Below are 23,161 nucleotides of genomic sequence, written 5' to 3' on the forward strand. Positions count from 1 at the left end.
TGTCCTTCCCTCCATTTCCTGAACATTTTCCTTTTCTTTCTTAGTTCCTCTTGAAGTTCTCTGTTCATCCAAATAGGCTTCTTAGAGCTCCTGCAGTGTTTTCGTCTTTCTGGGATAGTCATTGATTGAGCATGCAATAGCTCTTGTTTGAGTAGCACCCACCCTTCACATGCTCCCTTCCCTTCCAGCATTCCCATCCATGGTATGACACTCATCATGTTTCTGAGTTTATTAAAGTTTGCCCTACGAAAATCCAACATCCGCGTCTGGCTACAAGCTTCCTTGCCTCCCAATCTCAAAAGGAATTCTATGAGGACATGGTCACTTCCCCCTAGGGTCCCCACCTCCTTCACCTCATCCACCAACTCTTGCCTGTTGGTTAGTATTAAGTCCAGTATGGCTGAACCTCTTGTGGGTTCATCTACCATTTGATAAATGAAATTGTCAGCCAGGCAGATCAGAAACTTGCATGACTGAGGATGGTTTGCAAAGTTTGTTTCCCAGCACACATCTGGGAAATTGAAGTCACCCATGATGACAAGGTCCTGCCGCTTGGATATTTTTTCAAGCTGCTCACAAAGTGCAGCATCCACATCCTCTCGCTGGTCAGGCGGTTGGTAGCAGACACCAACCACCACACTGTTTGTTTTCCCCTCGCTTATTTACACCCAGATGCTTTCCACTGTAGATATGCTCTCCTTCACTAGAATTTCCTGACAGGTAAGCCCTTTCCTCAAATACAGTGCCACTCCTCCACCTCTTTGATCTATTCTGTTTTTTCTGAACAGTTCATATCCATCCACCATTACATTCCAGTCATGAGAATCATTCCACCAAGTTTCTGTGATGCCTACTAGATCATAACTTTCCATCAGCACGAGAAGTTCCAGCTCTTCCTTCTTATTGCCCATGCTTCAGGCGTTAGTATAAAGGCATCTGAATCCTTTTACTTTTGGTTCCCTATTAGCTGTCCCTCCTGGTTGGGCTGCCCCAATCGGTCTCCTTCCTTACACTCCCTATGCTGAACGTCTCCTTCCCCTTGTGACTTCAGTTTAAAGCTCTCCTGATGAATCTCCCCAGGTTCCTGCCAAACACATTCTTCCCCAGTTTCGATAAGTGCAGTCCATCAGGTGCTAGTAGGCCTTCCTCAAGAAAGCCTATTCCATGGTCCCAGAAACCAAATCTCTCCTGCCGGCACCAACTACCCAGCCAGTGATTCACCTCCATTATCTTCCTCTTCTGACGCATTCCTCTTCCCTTGACAGGCAAGATTGAAGAGAATACCACTTGTGCCCCCATTTGCTTGAGCTTCCTCCCCAGATCTTGATAGTCTTTTTTAATAGGAGCGATGGTATTCAGGGACATGTCATTCGTTCCCACATGGACCATCACAAATGGGTAGCGATCCGTAGATTTGAGGAGTTTGGGCAGCCGTTCTGAAGGGCAGCCTTTGCCTTTTATTCCCCAACCCCCCCGATATTTCAGTGACCTTGGGAGACTTTGACTGGCTCATAGGCCCCGTGACTTTGAACCGGAACCCGTTTGCATTCTTCATCAAACATTCTGCCCACCATATAACACTGTCAACAGGGGAGTGGTTGCACAGAAAGCACTGAAGCCGAAATGATGCCAGAAATTGGAAGAAGAAGAGCTGGTTTTATACCCCACTTTTTACTCCCCGAAGGAGTTCCAAAGCAGCTTACAAACACCTTTTCCCTTCCTCTCTTTACTCAGACAACCTGTGATAAAGGTGGGACTGAGAAAGCTCTGAGAGAACAGCTCTAAGAGAACTGTGACTAAGCTAAGGTCACCCCGTTGGCTGCACGTGGAGGAGTAGGGAATCAAGCTCCATATCAGAGGCTGCTGTCTTTAATCACCACACCAGCCTTTCTCAACTTTTTTATCATTGAGAAACTCCTGAAAGGTTCTTCAGGCTTCAAGAAACCCCAGAAGTGGCCCAATTGTGCAGAATTCTTGCCCCTCTCCAGGCCCCACATTGCCCATTTTGGGAGGTTAACATATCATGTTAACATATAAGGTAACATCATCCAGTAATATTTTTAAACTAGTAAAAAAGCCCATTGTATCCTAAATACAATGGGCGCTAGGAGACTGGGGCAGAGTAAAAGGTGGCTTACCGGTTGCAGCGTCTTCTGGCTGGCGGCCATTTTCTTGATAGAGGCGGCGTGTATTCCGGATGCAGGGGGCTCCGTTGTGCTGGGGCTTGATGCAGCGAGGCCGCTCCACCGGCCGAGAGAAGGCAGCCAGGCCCACCCATGCCCCGAGGCTCTTCCAAGCCTTCTCCCGGCTGGCGGAGCAGCCTTGCGGTGTCGTAGATGCAGCGAGGCCGCTCCGCCAGCCGGGAGAAGGCGGCCAGGGCCACCTGCCCCCAGAGGCTCTCCGAAGCCTTCTCCCGGCCAGCGGAGCGGCCTCGCGACGTCTACGACGCGGCGAAGCCGCTCCACCGGCCAAGAGAAGGCGGCCAGGCCCACCCACGCCCCGAGGCTCTCCCAAGCCTTTTCCCGGCCGGCGGAGTGGCCTCGCGGAGTCTACGACGCCGCGAAGCCGCTCCGCCGGCCTGGAGAAGGCGGTGCAGCCGACCGCTCCCCCGTAGCTGTCTGTGCGGGTGAAGCAGGCAATGGGGAGCCGTGCTTTGCGCGGCTCCCCATTGCCTGCTTCGGGCGGGATGGACACTTGGAGGGGCCAATCAGGAGCCGCTTTGCGGCTCCTGATTGGCCCATCCGAGTTTTTATCCCAGACAGGGCCCGCCCTAACTCCTCCCACAGTGCCCTTACTGCTTTATTCAGTCGTGGCGCTCTGCGCCACGGGGCTGTTTAAAGATTGAATATATAGATAAAAATAAATTAACTCCCACCCATTCAGGAAACCCTTCCAGGGCCATCAAGAAACCCCAGGGCTTCACAAAACCCTGGTTGAGAAAAACTACATTACACCATGCTGTCTCTCAACCACTGCTACCTGGGAACTGACATCGGGCTGTTAGCTGTACATGTTGCAAGTTGTGTGGCCAGTTTGTTAATTAGCAGTTGTGGCCCTTGTTGTGCACTTGTTATGTCCCTCTCTGATGTCTTTCCCCCCAAAATATTGACTTTGAGTGATTCCATCTTTAGAAATTTTTAAACAGAGGTTAGACATCCATCTGACGGAGAGGCTAATTCTGTGAAGCCAAAGGGGTGGCAGGTTACAGTACATGAGCAATTGGGATGTGAGTGTCCTGCATAGTGCAGGGGGTTGGACTAGATGACAAATGAGGTCCCTTCCAACTCTATTATTCTATGATTCTATGATTCAGGGTTACTAAAAAAAATGGCATCCTAAATGTTGGCAGCATTTTGCCCTTGAGGAGCTTACAGGTAGAGAAGTGAGGATAATTAATGAAGCCCTGTATGAGCAGCCAACCAAGTTGCAGGCTCCTGCTGTCCCTTGAAGAAAACATAGGTAGCAGAAGCAGCGAGTGAGGAGCCTATGAGAGTGAGAGCATGCCTGATCTGGGGTGTTGTTGTTAGGTGCAAAGTCGTGTCCGACCCATCGTGACCCCATGGACAATGATCCTCCAGTCCTTCCTATCCTCTACCATTCCCCGGAGTCCAATGAGGGCCAATTAGTTCAAATTGTAGTCTACCAATGAGAGTCAAATTGTACTCTGGAAATGACAGCCATTCAGTTCAAATTCTACTTTGTCAATGAGGGCCAATCAGTTCAAATTGCAATCTGCCAGTGAGGACCAATCATCTCAAATTGCATTCAGATAACTGACTCCCTACCTGATTGTCTCTCCCTGGGTATGTGCCACCAATAGGGAGAGAGCACTTTCCAATAAGGGCCAACTGTAGTGTATATCTGTCCTCTTCTTCCTCTTCCTGCTATTTGCTGTGTTGAATTGGTGCTGGTCTCTCTGAAAGGCCTTGCTGCTGGTAAACTGATCTATCCTCAGCTTCTTCCCACCTTCCATCTTCACAAGGCAAGGGAGGGAAGCCAGCTGCCTCCTGCCTTGCGCTCAGGTTTCAGCTGTCTGCTGGAAGGAAACCAGAAGAGCTGCCAGGAAGACAGGCAGAATCAATATTTTAAAAACTGGATGACAAAAATAAGAAAGAATGTAATGAATGTCCAGTGTGTCAAGGGCATGTTGGTTCTTATATTCTGCTTTTCTCTACCCGAAGGGGTCTCAAAGCGGCTTACAGTTGCCTTCCCTTTCGTCTCCCCACAACAGATACTTTTGTTTTTCTTAGACCATTTACGCATTGCGAACTTCAGTGCCCCAACTCCCATGCAGGAGCACAGATTGGGGACAGATGAGGTGCACCGGGCCAAATACTCCCTTGTGTAGGTGCATCTTACGTGACTAAAACTCCAGCCTGCATAAACTGTCTTATTGCACTATGTTAGCCACTCTGAGGCTGATTCTGCACAGGTAGAAAAGTCTGGGAGGGTGGTCACATGGCAGCAGGGCTAATCCCCATTTCCACATGATGTCACCACCGGGGTGGGCCTCTCACGGGCCCAAAGTGCATTAGGCTCCCGTTGCCCCACTTTAAGGGAACGTGGATGTTTTCAGCATCCCTTTAGGTGCTCCGGCAACCAATGGGCCCTAGCCTGGCAGAGGCCCATGTGGTGGTGCGCCCCATCCTACAGAGGCCCATAGGCAACAGAAAATGCCCACTCAGCTCTGCAGCACTTTGTGCCACTGTGGGGCCAAATGGGGCATTTTTTGCAGGTAAGTGGGATTGTGTTCTGACACAATTCAACCTTCCTGTAAAAAGAATTGTGCCTCCCCACACAGCAGAACTATCCCACCACGGCTATATCCTTCAGGATGCACAAATTCAGAGTGGACCAGGTTTGCTGCCACAATGGGGACACAGAAAGTGGCAGAGTTTGCAGCTCTACCAGAATGCACCAGCACACCACTGGTGCAGAATCACCCTCAGTGTTCACCAAACAGGGGAAATTTTTTGTAACCAATTTTATTTTCAGGACAGCCATTTGACCCTGCAATGCCCATCATTAACTCCGTCTCCAATGTGATCTGTGCTATGGCATTTGGACACGGGTTTCCTGTTGAAGATAAAGAATTCACCAAGTTGATGGAAATCATTGAATATGTGTCTAAATTTCTAAATAGCTCCAGTCATATTGTAAGTCATTTTCTTTTGTTTTCCTGTTAGGTCAGGCAGCCCTAGATTTCCTTTCCTGCCATCTTTAAGATGAACCCTTTAAGACAGAGGTTCTCAACATGGGGGTTGTGACCACTTGAGGGGTTGTTCAGCCCTTTCCCAAGGGTCGCTATGGGCGGCAGTGGCTGCATGGCGTTGGCCTCCTGTCAGGAACCAATCCGTTTATCCTCCAGCAAACTCACTCCAAAGATATCACTCTCGGGCTCCAGTAGGAAGCTTTAAAACTTTATTGGGTAGAAGTCAGCAAGGAAAGGTCCATATGTTGCATATGCTCACAGACAGCGAATGTTGACAGGCACCGTGTTAGGGAATGGCAGGGCCAATATACTTGGGCTGTGGGAAAATGGGGCAAGGCAAGACACCAGCCTGGGTGGGAAAGCAGGATCACAGCACCCTTTGATATGGAGCTCTGTTAAAGCAATTGCCCCCATCTGTTGTTATGGGCTCTGGGGAGACAACCTTGAAGATGAGAGGCAGTGAGATGTCCGGGAAGCAAGGAGAAGCCTTTGAAATGCAAGCTGAGCATAGGGGTGGGGCGGTGCTCTCCCGTCTCACTGGGATGCCAGAATTCTGGCAGGAGACTTGGGACATTGGGAATAGAGTCTAAAAATCGGGGCAGGAACCAGGGGTTCATGACACCTTCTCCGTGCCACCTTGGAGCTCATGGAAGTCGTGGAGGAGGTCAGCACCTTGGCAAGTGCAGTGGCAAGCAGGAGTGGTGGTGGCACGTGTGCATGCGCCACCCCTGCCCCTGTTGTAGGGGTCGTGGCATTAGGGCGGTTGAGAACCACTGCTTGAAGATGACTGCTTGGTCAAAAGAATTTGGAGACTGATGGAAATCGGAATGTTCACCCTGGAGAAGAGGTTGAGAAGGGAAGTGATTGCTCTCTAAGTATCTTGACGGTTGTCACTTGGACCCATTATGCACGGGGGTTTTAGCGCACATTCGGGGTGGAATGGCGGCGACTAAAATCACGGATAATGCACGGAGCCGGCTGCAACCGGCTGCAGCTTCGGTGCATGCCGCCGAAAAAGCCGCGTCAGTGAAACGCGGAAGAAAGCGCAGCTTCCGGGTGAGCGGGGCGCAACCAGAAGCGGCGCCCGGATCAGCGCGTGCATAATCGGTTACTCTGGGTTTTGCCGCCGTCGCGCCCCGCCCCGTGTATAACCGGTATGCGTCGCGTCTTCCCCCTCCGCGTTTTCCATGTGACCCGAAATCGCCGTTTCGGCGGCCGTGCATAATGGGCCTTGGAGAATAGCTAGGACTGGTTCCTGTCGACAGCAAAAGATCAGACCCACAGTAATTCCAAAATCACATGATCACTACTACCAAGTGTGCTCACTACTTGCACTTCATCCACCAGTTCTTCCCAATTAATGAGTATCAAGTCTAAAATAGGAGAGCCCCTGGTTCCCTTCTCTACTGTCTGGGAAATTAAGCTTTCAGCAAGACAAGTTAAGAAATTAACAGAGTTTGTATTTTTAGCAGAGTTGGTCTTCCAACAGATATCTGGATAATTGAAGTCACCCATGACCACTGTCCCCCCCCTTTGAGAACTGTGTAATTTGGTCTAGGAGTATCTCTGTCCCTTTTGTACCCCTCAATTCTAGTTGTCCAATTATGATTATTATCCCACCAAGTTTCTGTGATTCCTATTAGGTCATAGTCCCCTTCTTCTATTAGAACTATTAGTTCCTCCTGCTTGTTTCCCATACTCTATGCATCAGTGTAGAGACATCACAATCCATCCTTTGTGCCCCCCATGGTTTTGGCTTTTGAACTTCCTTGGAAGTTAGTAGTTCCCTGCTTATGTTCCCTGTAGCTTTGCAATCTTCCCATCGCCAGTTCCTGCCCTCAAACCAGGTTCTGAATTTACATATCGCTCCCCCTTTGGATTTTGTTTAAAGACCTCTTCACCAGGTGTGCAAGGGTTCTCCCAAAAATACTTTTTCCATCCCTTGTGAGGTGCACTCCATCTCCAGATAGGAGCTCCTCATATTGACATCATAGACCATGATCCATAAATCCAAACCTTTCCTGATGACACCAGTGACGTAGCCAATCATTCACTTGCATGATTTTTCTCTCCCTTCCTAAGCCAGGGCCACTTACAGGAAGGACTGATGAAAACACAACCTGAGCTCCCAGGTCCTTTAGCTTTCCCCCCAGATCCACAAAGTCTGTCTTAATACGTTCCATGCTGTGCTGGGCAGTCTTATTTGTTCATACATGGATGAGAAGGAAGGGGTAATAATCTGTGGTGAGCCTGTCCAGCCGTTCTGTGGCATCCTTGATGTGTGCACCAGGTAGGGAGCAGACCTCTCAAGACAACAAGGCTGGTCTACACTCTTCAGCCTCTCAGCAGGGATGTTGATTTGAGAACCTCACCAATTATTTTATAGACTGAGCTAGCTGACAGTACTGATAGGATTTTGCTTTCATCTTCCTTCTAGCTCTATGAACTTTACCCATGGATCATGAAACACCTTCCGGGGCCTCACAAGAAGGCCTTAGCAGATGCAGAGATTGTGTTTTCATTTGCAAGGAAGGAGATCGAAAAGCATAAGGAGTATCACGCTGCCCATGAGCCACAAGATTTCATTGATTTCTATCTACTTCAGATGAAGAAAGTAAGTAGTCACCTTCTACATGAAATCAGATACATTCAAGAAGAAGGAAAAAGTTGATAGTACATGCAAACTGCATTATCTGCATTATTTGAAACCAGGGCACTTGCAAGTCAAATATACAGTGACTATTGTAATTCTGTAAATGTGACATTTTCTTAAAGGGAATACTGAGAAAGACACGTTGACATGGTCAATAAACAGAATGTTCCCTAGGCTGTGAATATTTTGTTCATCAATGAACTGATATTTAATTTTGTCAGATTCTATTTCTTTTCGAGAATATATTTGATTTCTATCAGTATCCTTGCTTTTTGTCCTGGTGGTTGACCTTGGATGACAAAATTTGCCTGGACCCTGGGACCAAACTCATGATTCTGGCAGAACATCACTTTGGGTGTGAAGCCAATCGATCTGATGCTTCCTCAGAACATCTTATAGACTCTTCTACCCATGGCTTCAGAGTCAGAATGCTATCTCACAATGTTGAAAATATGATCTCACTTTCTTTCCATGAACAACAGAGCAAGAATGACCCCAACTCTACATTCAATGAGGAGAATCTAATTCATTGCATCCTTGACCTGTTCATAGCAGGAACCGAAACAACTGCCTTGACACTGCGATGGGCACTGCTCCTCATGGCAAATCATCCAGACATCCAAGGTAAGAAGGGCTTCTGTATTGACTTTAAAATAACATTCCAAAAACAAAACAAAACAGTTTAAAATGATTATAGGGTTGAAATTTAAGTCTCTATTTTCTAGATTTGGATACACAGTGTCATCAGAGATACATCACTACCTCCAATCATATTTATGATATCTCATACTGTAGGGATGGGAAAAAGGATGACATATGATTTCCAGATTATGCACACTTGTTATGGATTTTTTCACTTGAACAGTGTAATAAATAAAAGCGTAGACTCTTCATTGTATTCCATAACTCCTAGCCAGCAGGCAGAAGACCCATTTCTCAGGTTCTTCTTTTGTTAAGGATGCTTGTCATGAGGACCAATTTGGATTAATGGACTCTGGTTCTTTTACTTTTTTGTTTCTTTTATAAACTAATACTGTCTGTGCTGCTTCTTGATCCAAGCTTGCGACTCAACGTGTATTGCATGCCTCGAGCCTTATAGAGGGAGGCGGGAAATAAATACAATCACAATCACAATCAAAATCACAATCACAATCACAATCATAATCATCATTCAGTATTTGGAATACATGATATTGAATAGTTTCATTGTTTCGTGAATGAGGTATAGGAAAATGCTGGATGATTAATGACGGGTTTTTTTAAATTGTTTTCCTCAGAGAAAGTCCACAAGGAGATCCAAGATGTTTTAGGCTCCTCTCAACTATTGCACTACCAAGATCAGAAGAAACTGCCCTACACGAAGGCTGTGATACATGAGATCATGCGTTTCAAGTATATCTTGTTGTTAGGACTCCCCAGACAATGTTCAAAAGATGTGAACATGCGTGGTTTCCTTATCCCAAAGGTACAGGATATGCTTCTGGTTGCCCTTCTCGATCCTAAGAGTAATATCTCTGAAAGATGTATATGTCTAAAAGAAGAAGGAGGGTCGTTTTTATATTCCCACTGAAATCTCCTGGCTTCCCAATTGAGCCCAGGGTTGGCAGTTCCCAGGTAGGACTTGGGAATCCCTTGGCATCATTGCTCATCTCCAGGTGTCAGAGATCAGTTTCCCTGGAGAAAATGGCTACTTCGTGGGTGGGCCCCATTGCATGATTGAAGTCCCTCCCTGCCCTATATCCCACCCACTTTCAGCTCCACCCCAAATGTCTCCAGGTATTGCACAGCCCAGAGCTGGCATCCCTAATTGGACTGAAGAGGGAAACCCGGAAGTGAAACGGGGTATTTATTTATTTATTGGTATATTGTGGCCAACAGAGTACGTAAAATTGATCCAGTTCCTTTCCAATACTGTTCCTGCCTCTGCATATCTCTTTTTCTGTTTGCAAATATCTTTCAAACAGTCGTGGACAATTTGGGGGTTCAAAAAAGCTCTAATGGGGGTCTCAAAATTACAAACATTAACTATCAGGCTGTTGTTGCTACATTAATTTATTTTCATCATTTTAATTTTTGTTACTGTTTGGGTCATCAAAAGCTGGAAATGGCTGGGCAATTCCGAATCTTTGAGGGGGTCCGGAAATGACAGGGATGCCAAACCCCTCCCCCCACACACAGCAGGAACCCTCCCATTGGCAGAAGCCAACCCCCTCTGCCACTCATTAGGTCCACAGATATAAATATGAGGAATTTCATCCCCCGCGCATAAAAAGGAAATGGCGGGACATGCTGCCTCGCTCCGAGAAACCAGGCCGCCATTGTGCATAATCGTTCCGTGTCGTCATGGCTGTGATGGTGCCAAAATGTTGCCCCCCCCCCATCTCCTGCCAGACCTCAAACAATCCTGAGAAACAGCAAATATTTGTCCTGGGACAATGACTAGACAAGAGCAATGGCCTTGAATGTATACATCCTGAAGCAACGGTTTCTGTCTTCCAGGGGACTGTTATTATAACGGATCTACGTTCTGTTCTTCTTGATCCTAAGCAATGGGAAACACCAGAGGAATTCAACCCCAATCACTTTTTGGACAAAGGAGGGAATTTTGTGGAAAGGGAAGCCTTTCTTCCGTTTGGCGCAGGTAAGTCCACAATGTGATTGACAGCTGTTCACAGGGTTCTCTGGAGGATTACACTGAGGGATCCTTTCTTCTAGGACAGAATGTTTTTTGGAATTACCAAAACTTTATGACAAAGATTAGTTTGATGATTTTGGGGTATGTTGTTAGTTGCGAAGTTGTCCATCGTAACCCCATGGACAGTGATCCTCCAGGCCTTCCTGTCCTCTATCATAGAATCATAGAATCATAGAGTTGGAAGGGGCCATACAGGCCATCTAGTCCAACCCCCTGCTCAACGCAGGATTACCCCTAAGCATCCTAAAGGATCCAAGAAAAGTGTGTATCCAACCTTTGCTTGAAGACTGCCAGTGAGGGGGAGCTCACCACCTCCTTAGGCAGCCTATTCCACTGCTGAACTAATCTGACAGTGAAATTTTTTTTCCTGATATCTAGCCTATATCGTTGTACTTGAAGTTTAAACCAATTACTGCGTGTCCTCTCCTCTGCAGCCAACAGAAACAGCATCCTGCCCTCCTCCAAGTGACAACCTTTCAAGTACTTAAAGAGGGCTATCATGTCCCCTTTCAACCTCCTTTTCTCCAGGCTGAACATTCCCAAGTTCCTCAACCTATCTTCATATGGCTTGGTCCCTTGGCCCCAGATCATCTTCGTCGCTCTCCTCTGTACCCTTTGAATTTTATCTACGTCCTTCTTGAAGTGAGGCCTCCAGAACTGCACACAGTACTCCAGGTGTGGTCTGACCAGTGCTGTATACAATGGGACTATCACATCTTGTGATTTTGATGTGATGCCCCTGTTGATACAGCCCAAAATGGCATTAGCCTTTTTTACTGCTGCATCACACTGCCTCCTCATGTTTAGTTTACAATACACAAGTACCCCAAGGTCACGTTCACATACAGTGCTACCTTGAAGCGTATCCCCCATCCAGTAGGCATGCTTTTCATTTTTCTGACCCAGATGCAGAACTTTACATTTATCTTTATTAAATTGCATCTTGTTCTCATTTGCCCATTTTTCCATTGTGTTCAGATCTCGTTGAACTCTGTCTCTATCTTCCGGAGTATTTGCCAGTCCTCCCAGTTTGGTGTCATCTGCAAACTTGATGAGTAGTCCCTCCACCCCCTCATCTAGATCATTAATAAATATGTTAAAAAGTACCGGGCCGAGCACCGAGCCCTGAGGTACCCCGCTACTCACCTCTCTACAGTCTGATGAAACACCATTGACAACAACTCTTTGAGTGCGGTTCTCTAACCAATTCCCTATCCACTTAACTATCTGAAAATCCAGATTGCAGTCCTTCAACTTATCCATCAGAACATCATGGGGAACCTTGTCAAAAGCTTTACTAAAATCCAAGTAAACGACATCAACCGAATTTCCCCGATCCAGCAAACCTGTTACTTGGTCAAAAAAGGAAACCAGGTTGGTCTGGCAGGACCTGTTGGAGACAAATCCATGCTGACTTCCTTCGATCACCAAATTGTCCTTCAGATGTTTGCAGATGGCTCTCTTTAATATCTGCTCCATTATCTTCCCCACAACAGAGGTCAGACTCACTGGTCTGTAGTTTCCCGGGTCATCCTTCCTCCCTTTTTTGAAGATCGGAATAACGTTTGCTTTCTTCCAGTCCTCCGGGACATCTCCAGTCCTTAAAGAGGTTCCGAAGATGATGGACAAGGGCTGTGCAAGTTCTCTGGAAAGTTCTTTGAGCACTCTCGGGTGCATTTCATCCGGACCAAGGGATTTGAACTCATCCAGAGCAGCTAAATGCCTCTCGACAACCTCTCTATCCATGTTAACCTGCCACTCAGACCCTATCCTTTTGTTACGGCCATCTCTAGATGTGCCTAAACACTTTGACCTGTGGGAAAAAACAGATGTAAAATAGGCAGTAAGCCTTTCTGCTTTTTCTGCATCCTCCGTTAGAGTTTGTCCATCCGCACCCAACAGTGGGCCAATTGCCTCCTTTACTTTACGTTTGCTCCTCATATAACTGAAAAATCTTTTCTTGTTACAATGGGCTTCCCTGGCCAATCTTAGCTCACTCTCAGCTTTGGCCTTTCTGATGATTGATCTACAGTGCCTAGTAACCTGTAGGTACTCTTCTTTAGAGCTCTGTCCTTCCCTCCATTTCCTGAACATTTTCCTTTTCTTTCTTAGTTCCTCTTGAAGTTCTCTGTTCATCCAAATAGGCTTCTTAGAGCTCCTACAGTGTTTTCGTCTTTCTGGGATAGTCATTGATTGAGCATGCAATAGCTCTTGTTTGAGTAGCACCCACCCTTCACATGCTCCCTTCCCTTCTAGCATTCTCGTCCATGGTATGACACTCATCATGTCTCTGAGTTTATTAAAGTTTGCCCTACGAAAATCCAACATCCGCGTCTGGCTACAAGCTTCCTTGGCTCACCATCTCAAAAGGAATTCTATGAGGACATGGTCACTTCCCCCTAGGGTCCCCACCTCCTTCACCTCATCCACCAACTCTTGCTTGTTAGTCAGTATTAAGTCCAGTATGGCTGAACCTCTTGTGGGTTCATCTACCAGAATGATCTATCTATCATTCCCAAGAGTCCATTTGAGCTCACACCGACTGCTCCAGGGACTCCATCCAGCCACCACATTCTCTGTCGTCCCCTTCTTCTTTTGCCCTCAATTGCTCCCAGCATTAGGGTCTTTTCCAGGGAGTCCTTCCTTCTCATGAGGTGGCCAAAGTATTTGAGTTTCATCTTCCGGATCTGGCCTTCTAAGGAGCAGTCATGGCTGATCTCCTCTAGGACTGACTGGTTTGTTCGCCTTGCAGTCCAAGGGACTTGCAGGAGTCTTCTCCAGCACCAGAGTTCAAAAGCCTCAATTCTTGGCCTTCCTTATGGTCCAAATTTCACAGCTATACATTCAACTGGGAAGACCATAGCCTTGACTAGATTCACTTTTGTTGGCAGGGTGATGTCTCTGCTTTTTAGTATGCTGTCTAGATTTTCCATAGCTTTCCTCCCCAAGAGCAAGCGTCTTTTAATTTCTTTGCTGCAGTCCCCATCTGCAGTGATCTTGGAGCCCAGGAAAATAAAATCTTTCACTGCCTCCATTTCTTTTTTAGATATAGACCAACTGAAAGGTAAAATGTGTTAAATGTTGCTAGCTTGGACATAACAAGGTACTTCTTCACTTTTGTATTTTTTTGCTTGACATTCTAGAGCATATACAGAGAAAAACAGAACCTTTCCAAGGCAATTGGTACAATAAATTTTATATATCAATAATTTTTTAAGGACCAACCAAAACGGTTTCTAGATATACTCCGTTTTCACAATTTTTCTTCAGTGGTTGATTCCTAAATACAAAATGTATAAATTAATAAAATTAAATTTAAGTTTAAACAATGCAGGAAAGAATTACTCCCACATACCTCCATAACCAGTTTGTCGTATCACACCTTACCTTATACTCTTATCAACCAATTTATATATATAAATAGGCCACCAGCTCTGTAAAGTATTGTGGGGAATGTCAGTCAAAAAACATTCCCAATGATTTAGGGCTACTATCCAGGTATAAATACAAAATCTTAACAGGCCCCACAGTAACATTCTTAAAGGTACACTACTCTTTTACAGAAACACTACTATTATCCAAAAGTACTCCAAAGTCAAAACTTACAGAAAGCAAGACATTTCTAAAGAAGTATTCAGTCCTCTAGGGCTAAGTGTATCAAAAGAGTATATAAAGAAACATTCACGTTGTCTTAAGAGTCTGTTCATGTCTGTTTTATTGCGTCCCTGATGATGGAGTTGTTCAAGTCCAAAAAATTGCAGGCTTTCTGGCGCGTGTCCCATTTCTTCAAAGTGACTGACCAAAGGTGCATCCATAAGGTGATTTCTTAGTCTACTCAGGTGCTCCTGGATTCGTATCCTCAGGGGGCGAGAGCTGATTCCAATATACAATCTGGAGCAAGGGCATCTTATAGCATATATTACATTCTTACTCAAACAGTGAATATATTGATTGATTTTAACAGAAAAACCATGTTCAAATTCTTTAATTTGTAGTAAGTACTTGCAGCATATACATGAGCCACACCTATAGTTTCCAACCGGTAAAGTGGTTTCACCTGCCTCCTTATTCTGTTCCCTCTTTGTTACCAACTCTCCAAGATTATGACTTCTCCTCCATGCTAATCTGTAGCCATTTTCACAACCTGGAATGTCACTAATCAAATGCCAATGTTTCTGCAATATTTTGTCGATATCTGAGGCAAAATAAGAAAAATCAAACACACAGGTGAATTTCATGTTTTCTCTACGTTGGCCATATTGAAGCAGCTCCTCCCTTCCCTTCAAATTAGCTCTGGTCCTTGCCTTAGAAATCACTCCTTCAGGATATCCACGTTGTTTTAGTGCTAATGATAATGCCTCAGACCAGGGGTAGTCAAACTGCGGCCCTCCAGATGTCCATGGACTACAATTCCCATGAGCCCCTGCCAGCAATTGCTGGCAGGGGCTCATGGGAATTGTAGTCCATGGACATCTGGAGGGCCGCAGTTTGACTACCCCTGCCTCAGACCCTTCCTCATACAATACATCTTTAGTGTTTATTTTCTTGTGTCTTAGAAATTGCCCATAGGGCAGATTCCTTTTTAGATGTGAGGGGTGAAAACTCTTATAATGAAGCAGTGTGTTCCTATCTGTAGATTTCCTATATGAGGCTGTGACAAGTTTACCTTGGGGATCAAAAGTAACCAAAGTGTCTAAAAAGGCTAATTGAGAAGAACTGTGTTGACCTGTAAATTTGATTAAAGGGTGCAGGCTATTACACCACTCAATAAATTGCATCACAGTTTCGACATTTAAATAAATTATGAAAATATCATCAAGGAATCTGGTGTAAAAAAATATGTCTGATTTGAATGGGTTAAGATTCTCATTCAGAAGCCATTTGCTTTCAAAATCTAGCATGAACAAAGTAGCTATGGACGGTGCTACTGGGGACCCCATCGATATCCCCTGTACCTGTAAATATAATTCTCTATCAAACTCAAAATAATTATGTTCCAAAATTAAATCCAAGAAATCCAATAGGAAATGAGTTGGTGGTCTCAGTTCTTGCCTCTGGTCCAGTGCATTCTGTACTACCACTCTGGCTTCTTCTACAGGGATGGTTGTATAAAGTGAAGTCACATCCATAGATAGTAAGACTGCCCCTTTCGGAATGATTAATTTATGAATTAAATTAATAAAGTGTGTAGTATCTTTAAGCAGGGTCTCACAATTTGAAAAAAGTTTGCTGAATATAAAAATCCACAAATTTAGCAAGAGGTTCAAGAAACGATCCACATTGTGATACAATTGGTCATCTGGTTTATGAATTTTTGGCAATATATATAAGTGAGGTATTCTGGGATACTTATTCTCCAAAAACACAGCTTCATTTTTACTAATGTAACCCAGTCCCAGACCTTCATGAATTACAATTCTTATAATTCTCATGACCATGTTGATACAATCATAACTCACAGGTTTATAATAAGATCTATCACTCAGTTGTCTCATGACCTCATTTTTAGAATCACAACAATTCATAACAACAATGCCACCCCCTTTATCAGCTGGCTTGATAATAATATTAGGGTCTGATTTTAACAGCTTAAGCACCTCAAATTCCTTTCGAGATAAATTAAATGGGAAAGTCCCTAACATTCTAGAGCAATCTTGAGCAAGAATATGGGGATATTGAAGACCTCCCCTGTTTCCCGAGAGCTTTAAGTAAAGGAGGCAGGAATGGAATGTGGGTCTTTCTGCAAGTAAAGAATATCCTTCTCCGTGGAGAGAGGACTCTTCCCGTTTAAGCACTTCAGCCGGGCAAATGCTGCATCTCAGGAAGAAATACAGGTAAAGGTAAAGGTATCCCCTGTGCAAGCACCGAGTCATGCCTGACCCTTGGGGTGACGCCCTCTAGCGTTTTCATGGCAGACTCAATACGGGGTGGTTTGTCAGTGCCTTCCCCAGTCATTACCGTTTACCCCCCAGCAAGCTGGGTACTCATTTTACCCACCTCGGAAGGATGGAAGGCTGAGTCGACCTCGAGCCGGCTGCTGGGATTGAACTCCCAGCCTCATGGGCAGAGCTTTCAGACAGCTGCCTTACCACTCTGCGCCACAAGAGGCTCTACAGGAAGAAATAGGGAATCTAAATAGCTTTATTAGGAAGAGAGAAAGTTTGGCATTTGGTATGGAGGACTTATAGTTGCAGCAACACAAGTCTCGGCCCATCAGCTCATGGTCAAACTGCGGCCCCCCAGATGTCCATGGACTACAATTCCCACGAGCCCCTGCCAGCAAATGGGCCACAGTTTGACTACCCCTGGTCTAGACAATACATGCTAATAGCTCTCTCACATGTTGCCTTCCTTTGTTTCCTTTTCAGGGGCCCGTGTCTGTCTGGGAGAGCAGATGGCAAGGGTTGAGATCTTCATCTTCTTTGCCAACCTGCTGAGGGCATTCACTTTCCAGCTGCCAGAAGGAGTGAAGGAACTCAACACAGATCCAATAGTTGGTGTATCAGTAGCTCCCCGCCCCTATAAGCTCTGTGCTGTTCCCCGCAGCAGTTCATCATAAACGAAAGAAATCAGAGTGTTCCATTTCTCCATCAAAACCTTTGCTTCATCCTACCCTTGCTCTCACCTGCTCAATTCATTCAGTCCTTGTTTTCTGTAACAGAACTCGACAGATGCTTCCTCAAGGTAAATTTAGGTAGAACTGCCATTGCTAAATTCTTACTATTGCCTGATAAGTAATCTTATTAGTGGTTTTGAAGTCTGCATGTAAATTACCTACGGGACTGCCTAGTTCCTTATGCCCCCCTGTGGGTATGAATTTGCCAAGAGTCCTGGGGCCCCGGGAGGTATGCCTGGCCTCAACCAGGGCCCAGATGAGCTGCGGACCCTGATGGGAGCCCTTGAGTTCCGTATGGCCTGCAAAACAGAGCTCTTCCACCAGGCGTTTGGTTAGGGCCGGGCATTGATTCTGGGGGGTAGGATTCTGCCCCCCCCCCAGTTCCGGTGCATGGAATTAAACTGCACCAGGAACCCTATGTTATTCCACCAAACTGCCATTCTATATTGCCAATGGTTCAATGTGTTTAATGTTAAGGAGGAGAAGGGTTTAATGTTAAATAGTGTATACTGCCATTTTCTATGGTGTTTCAATGATGTTTTTGGGGTAATCGAGGATTTTTTTTTAGGCTTATTATTAAGGATGTGATTTACTGTATGCTGTTTTTATTCTTATTGTGAATGGCCGTGAGCAGGCTTGCTGGGAGTGGCGGTATACAAATTTAAATATAAATAAATAAATCAAAATAAATGTGCTGCACAGAAGTCAAAAAGGTAAAGGGTGCTGTTGAATCACAACCAACTCTTGGTGACCCCAAGAAGTTCTACCTCATAAGTCTTTGCCTCTGCCTACCTTTGCATAGAAGCACCACTCTTCCTTGGTAGCAACTCTGAACTATGAGGGCTGTTAAGAATATACAGTTTTGGGGACATGTAGAACCAGGCATTTCTCAGAACTAAGTAAGAAAACAAGCTTATTCAGTAGTATATTCCAAAGCAAGCCTTACTTCTACTTTGATCTTTAGAGATGCTACTATTCAATTGTTAATTAATACGTCAACAATTAATGAATCAATTATAATTAAGTTCATTAATAAGGGGAGGTCTATGTAATGGGAATGAGCAATCTGGCCAATGTTGGCTGTGCATCCACCTGAGAAAGCAAACTCAAGCAAGAGTCTTTTATGAATCTCCTGTTAAAACAAATGAAATTAAAAGAATCTATCGTTCCGCTGTGAACCCTGATCGTTGCAGGCACAGTAGCAGTGGGGGGCAGGTATTCAGACCCATTTCCCCAATATTTCTTCAGTGATTGCTTGTCTATGTATATTCTGAAAGACATGTATATATTCACATTAACAATTTTGCCCATACAAACATGTTATTCATAAGCTTATACAATTAAATGAAATGTGCTTCAAAACATACCTCAATTTGAACAAGGCAGAATACCAATCAACTTAGAAGGTATCTCATAGGCACCTGCTCCAATGTTATTGAGTTGTATTTCCTAACATACACAATAAAAAAAATTCTATATACCGTATTTTATAGATAGTTCCCCCACAAATGAGGTACAGGTGAGACTAATAACCTTGGTTAAAGGGCCATGGATACAACTGGATCCCAATTGGGATTTAAGCCTTTAGGTGCGATTGTATCAAGATGAAAAATATCATAACATTCTAATTGCTGCAAGCGGAGCTGGCAGAAGACTTGGGCCAATGGTCTCCAAACCAAAAAAGGTAAAGATTATCTAAATCAGTGGTCCCCAACCCCCGGTCCGGGGACCAGTCCTGGTCTGCGGATCAGTCGGTACCAGGCCATGGCTCCTCCTCGTCCTCCTCCCCAGCTGCTGCCTGGGGGGCTGCCCTGCCTCTCTGCCGCCAGCTCACCTTTGGTGCTCTCTGGCAGCTGCCATGGCTGGGGCTCCCCCCCCGGCGTGACACTGCACAGCTGCTGCTGGCAGCGCCCTCATTGGGCGGCGGGAAGTCAGGGGCGCTGGCAGGAAAGCAAGTGGAGCAGGGGCTCAGGCGGTGGTGGCAATGTCCCTCTGCAAAAGATTACCTCCCCCCCCCCCCGGGCCTCAGTAAAATTGTCAAGCGTTGACAGGTCCCCGGTGATAAAAAGGCTGGGGACCACTGATCTAAATTGTGTTGGCATTCGATCCAGTGCTGGACCATTGGAGCATCTGGGACCCGATTTCGGATCCAGTATCTGTGTTCCATAATTCTGGTTTTTAGCAGTCTCATGGATATTCCAATGTACCCCAAGCCACATCCATATTTAATCATGTAAATAACATTTCTTGAATCACAAGTAATGAGTTCCCTTATTGGGCAGCCGTTCTGAAGGGCAGCCTTTCCCTTTTATTCCCCAACCCCCCCTGATATTTCAGTGACCTTGGGAGACTTTGACTGGCTCATAGGCCCCGTTACTTTGAACCGGAACCCGTTTGCATTCTTCATCAAACATTCTGCCCACCATATAACACTGTCAACAGGGGAGTGGTTGCACAGAAAGCCCTGAAGCCAAAATGATGCCAGAAATTGGAAGAAGAAGAGCTGGTTTTATACCCCACTTTTTACTCCCCGAAGGAGTTCCAAAGCAGCTTACAAACACCTTTTCCCTTCCTCTCTTTACTCAGACAACCTGTGATAAAGGTGGGACTGAGAAAGCTCTGAGAGAACAGCTCTAAGAGAACTGTGACTAAGCTAAGGTCACCCCGTTGGCTGCACGTGGAGGAGTAGGGAATCAAGCTCCATATCAGAGGCTGCTGTCTTTAATCACCACACCAGCCTTTCTCAACTTTTTTATCATTGAGAAACTCCTGAAAGGTTCTTCAGGCATCAAGAAACCCCAGAAGTGGCCCAATTGTGCAGAATTCTTGCCCCTCTCCAGGCCCCACATTGCCCATTTTGGGAGGTTAAAATATCATGTTAACATATAAGGTAAAATCATCCACTAAATATTTTGAAACTGAATGTATAGATAAAATGTATAGATATTTTCCTGGGCTCCAAGATCACTGAAGATGGGGACTGCAGCAAAGAAATTAAGATACACTTGCTCCTGGGGAGGAAAGCTATGGCAAATCTAGACAGCATCCTAAAAAGCAAAGACATCACCTTGCCAACAAAAGTGCATTTAGTCAAGGCTATGGTCTTCCCAGTTGCAATGTATGGCTGCGAAAGTTGGACCATAAGGAAGGCCGAGCGTCAAAGAATTGAGGCTTTTGAACTCTGGTGCTGGAGAAGACTCTTGCGAGTCCCTTGGACTGCAAGGCGAACAAACCGGTCAGTCCTAGAGGAGATCAGCCCTGACTGCTCTTTAGAAGGCCAGATCCTGAAGATGAAACTCAAATACTTTGGCCACCTCATGAGAAGGAAGGACTCCCTGGAGAAGAGCCTAATGCTGGGAGCGATTGAGGGCAAAAGAAGAAGGGGACGACAGAGAATGAGGTGGATGGATGGAGTTACTGAAGCAGTAGGTGCAAACTTAAATGGACTTTGGGGAATGGTAGAGGACAGGAAGGCCTGGAGGATCATTGTCCATGGGGTCGCGATGGGTCGGACACGACTTCGCACATAACAACAACAAATAGATAAAAATAAATTAACAACCACCCATTCAGGAAACCCTTCCAGGGCCATCAAGAAACACCAGGGCTTCACAAAAAACTGGTTGAGAAAACCTACATTACACCATGCTGGCTCTCAAGCACTGCTACCTGGGCAATGACATCGGGCTGATAGCTGTACATGCTGCAAGAGGTCACAGGTTATGTGGCCAGTTTGTTAATCAGAAGTTATGGCCCTTGTTGTGCACTTGTTATGTCCCTCTCTGATGTCTTTCCCCAAAAAATATTGACTTTGAGTGATTCATCTACACTGCCATAATGTTACTTCAGTGCTCGTTTCTGTATTTAGAATCATAGAATCATAGAATCATAGAGTTGAAGGGGCCATACAGGCCATCTAGTCCAACCCCCTGCTCAACGCAGGATCAGCCCTAAGCATCCTAAAGCATCCAAGAAAAGTGTGTATCCAACCTTTGCTTGAAGACTGCCAGTGAGGGGGAGCTCACCACCTCCTTAGGCAGCCTATTCCGCTGCTGAACTACTCTGACTGTGAAATTTTGTTTCCTGATATCTAGCCTATATCGTTGTACTTGAAGTTTAAACCCATTACTGCGTGTCCTCTCCTCTGCAGCCAGCAGAAACAGCATCCTGCCCTCCTCCAAGTGACAACCTTTCAAATACTTAAAGAGGGCTATCATGTCCCCTCTCAACCTCCTTTTCTCCAGGCTGAACATTCCCAAGTCCCTCAACCTATCTTCATAGGGCTTGGTCCCTTGGCCCCAGATCATCTTCGTCGCTCTCCTCTGTACCCTTTCAATTTTATCTACGTCCTTCTTGAAGTGAGGCCTCCAGAACTGCACACAGTACTCCAGGTGTGGTCTGACCAGTGCCGTATACAATGGGACTATGTCTTCTTGTGATTTTGATGTGATGCCCCTGTTGATACAGCCCAAAATGGCATTTGCCTTTTTTACCGCTGCATCACACTGCCTGCTCATGTTTAGTTTACAATCCACAAGTACCCCAAGGTCTCGTTCACACACAGTGTTCCCTAGAAGTGTATCCCCCATCCAGTAGGCATGCTTTTCATTTTTCTGACCCAGATGCAGAACTTTACAATTATCTTTATTAAATTGCATAATGTTCTCATTTCCCATTTTTCCATTGTGTTCAGATCTTGTTGAACTCTGTCTCTATCTTCCGGAGTATTTGCCAGTCCTCCCAATTTGGTGTCATCTGCAAACTTGATGAGTAGTCCCTCCACCCCCTCCTCTAGATCATTAATAAATATGTTAAAAATACCGGGCCGAGCACCGAGCCCTGAGGTACCCCGCTACTCACCTCTCTCCAGTCTGATGAAATACCATTGACAACAACTCTTTGAGTGCGGTTCTCTAACCAATTCCCTATCCACTTAACTATCTGAAAATCCAGATTGCAGTCCTTCAACTTATCCATCAGAACATCATGGGGAACCTTGTCAAAAGCTTTACTAAAAACCAAGTAAACGACATCAACCGAATTTCCCCGATCCAGCAAACCTGTTACTTGGTCAAAAAAGGAAACCAGGTTGGTCTGGCAGGACCTGTTGGAGACAAATCCATGCTGATTTTGAGCTGTCTTTGTGCAGAAACTGTGGTCTTACTGGCTTTGATATTTTAGTACTTCTCAGAAACACCATACATGACCGACAAACACTACTGAACTTTCTGACATATGAAGAAAGGTTGGGGGAGCTTGGTCTGTTTAGCCTAGTGTGGATCTTCAAGTATTTAAAAGGCGACCATATAGAGGATGGAGCAGAATTGTTCTCACTTGCCCCAGAGGGACAGACCAGAATGAATGCGATGAAATGAATTCAAAAGAAATTCCAACTAAAAATCTGGAAGAAGTTCCTGATAGTTATAGCGGTTTCTCAGTGTAACAGGCTTCCTCGGGAGGTGGTGGGTTCTCCATCTTTAGAAATTTTTAAACAGAGGCTAGACAGCCATCTGACAGAGAGGCTAATTCTGTGAAGCCAAAGGGGTGGCAGGTTACAGTAGATGAGCAATTGGGATGTGAGTGTCCTGCATAGTGCAGGGGGTTGGACTAGATGACCCATGAGGCCCCTTCCAACTCTATTATTCTATGATTCTATGATTCAGGGTTACTAAAAAAAATGGCATCCTAAATGTTGGCGGCATTTTGCCCTTGAGGAGCTTACAGGTGGGGAAGTGAGGATAATTAATGAAGCCCTGTATGAGCAGCCAACCAAGTTGCAGGCTCCTGCTGTCCCTTGAAGAAAACATAGGTAGCAGAAGCAGCGAGTGAGGAGGCAATGAGAGTGAGAGCATGCCTGATCTGGGGTGTTGTTGTTAGGTGCAAAGTCGTGTCCGACCCATCGTGACCCCATGGACAATGATTCTCCAGGCCTTCCTATCCTCTACCATTCCCCGGAGTCCAATGAGGGCCAATTAGTTCAAATTG

General features: G+C 45.4%; 1 protein-coding gene across 7 annotated transcripts in view; it reads left to right on the forward strand.

The window, feature by feature from the left end:
* LOC143842871 (cytochrome P450 2J5-like) overlaps window positions 1–23,161 on the forward strand; it is a 78,342-nt gene that overhangs the window by 20,590 nt on the left and 34,591 nt on the right. For 5 of the 7 annotated variants that reach the window (XM_077348158.1, XM_077348159.1, XM_077348156.1 and 2 more), the window contains 6 exons: window positions 4,996–5,156; window positions 7,650–7,826; window positions 8,348–8,489; window positions 9,143–9,330; window positions 10,365–10,506; window positions 16,929–19,054. In XM_077348158.1, the coding sequence (XP_077204273.1) occupies window positions 4,996–5,156; window positions 7,650–7,826; window positions 8,348–8,489; window positions 9,143–9,330; window positions 10,365–10,506; window positions 16,929–17,119 (1,001 nt within the window). In that variant the 3' untranslated portion in view covers window positions 17,120–19,054. Of the gene's footprint in view, window positions 1–4,995; window positions 5,157–7,649; window positions 7,827–8,347; window positions 8,490–9,142; window positions 9,331–10,364; window positions 10,507–16,928; window positions 19,055–23,161 lie in introns of those variants that run through there. The other 2 variants (XR_013233383.1, XR_013233382.1) reach the window with 1 other exon arrangement.

Source organism: Paroedura picta, chromosome 8 (genome assembly GCF_049243985.1).
Source record: "Paroedura picta isolate Pp20150507F chromosome 8, Ppicta_v3.0, whole genome shotgun sequence".
Lineage (NCBI taxonomy): Eukaryota > Metazoa > Chordata > Lepidosauria > Squamata > Gekkonidae > Paroedura > Paroedura picta.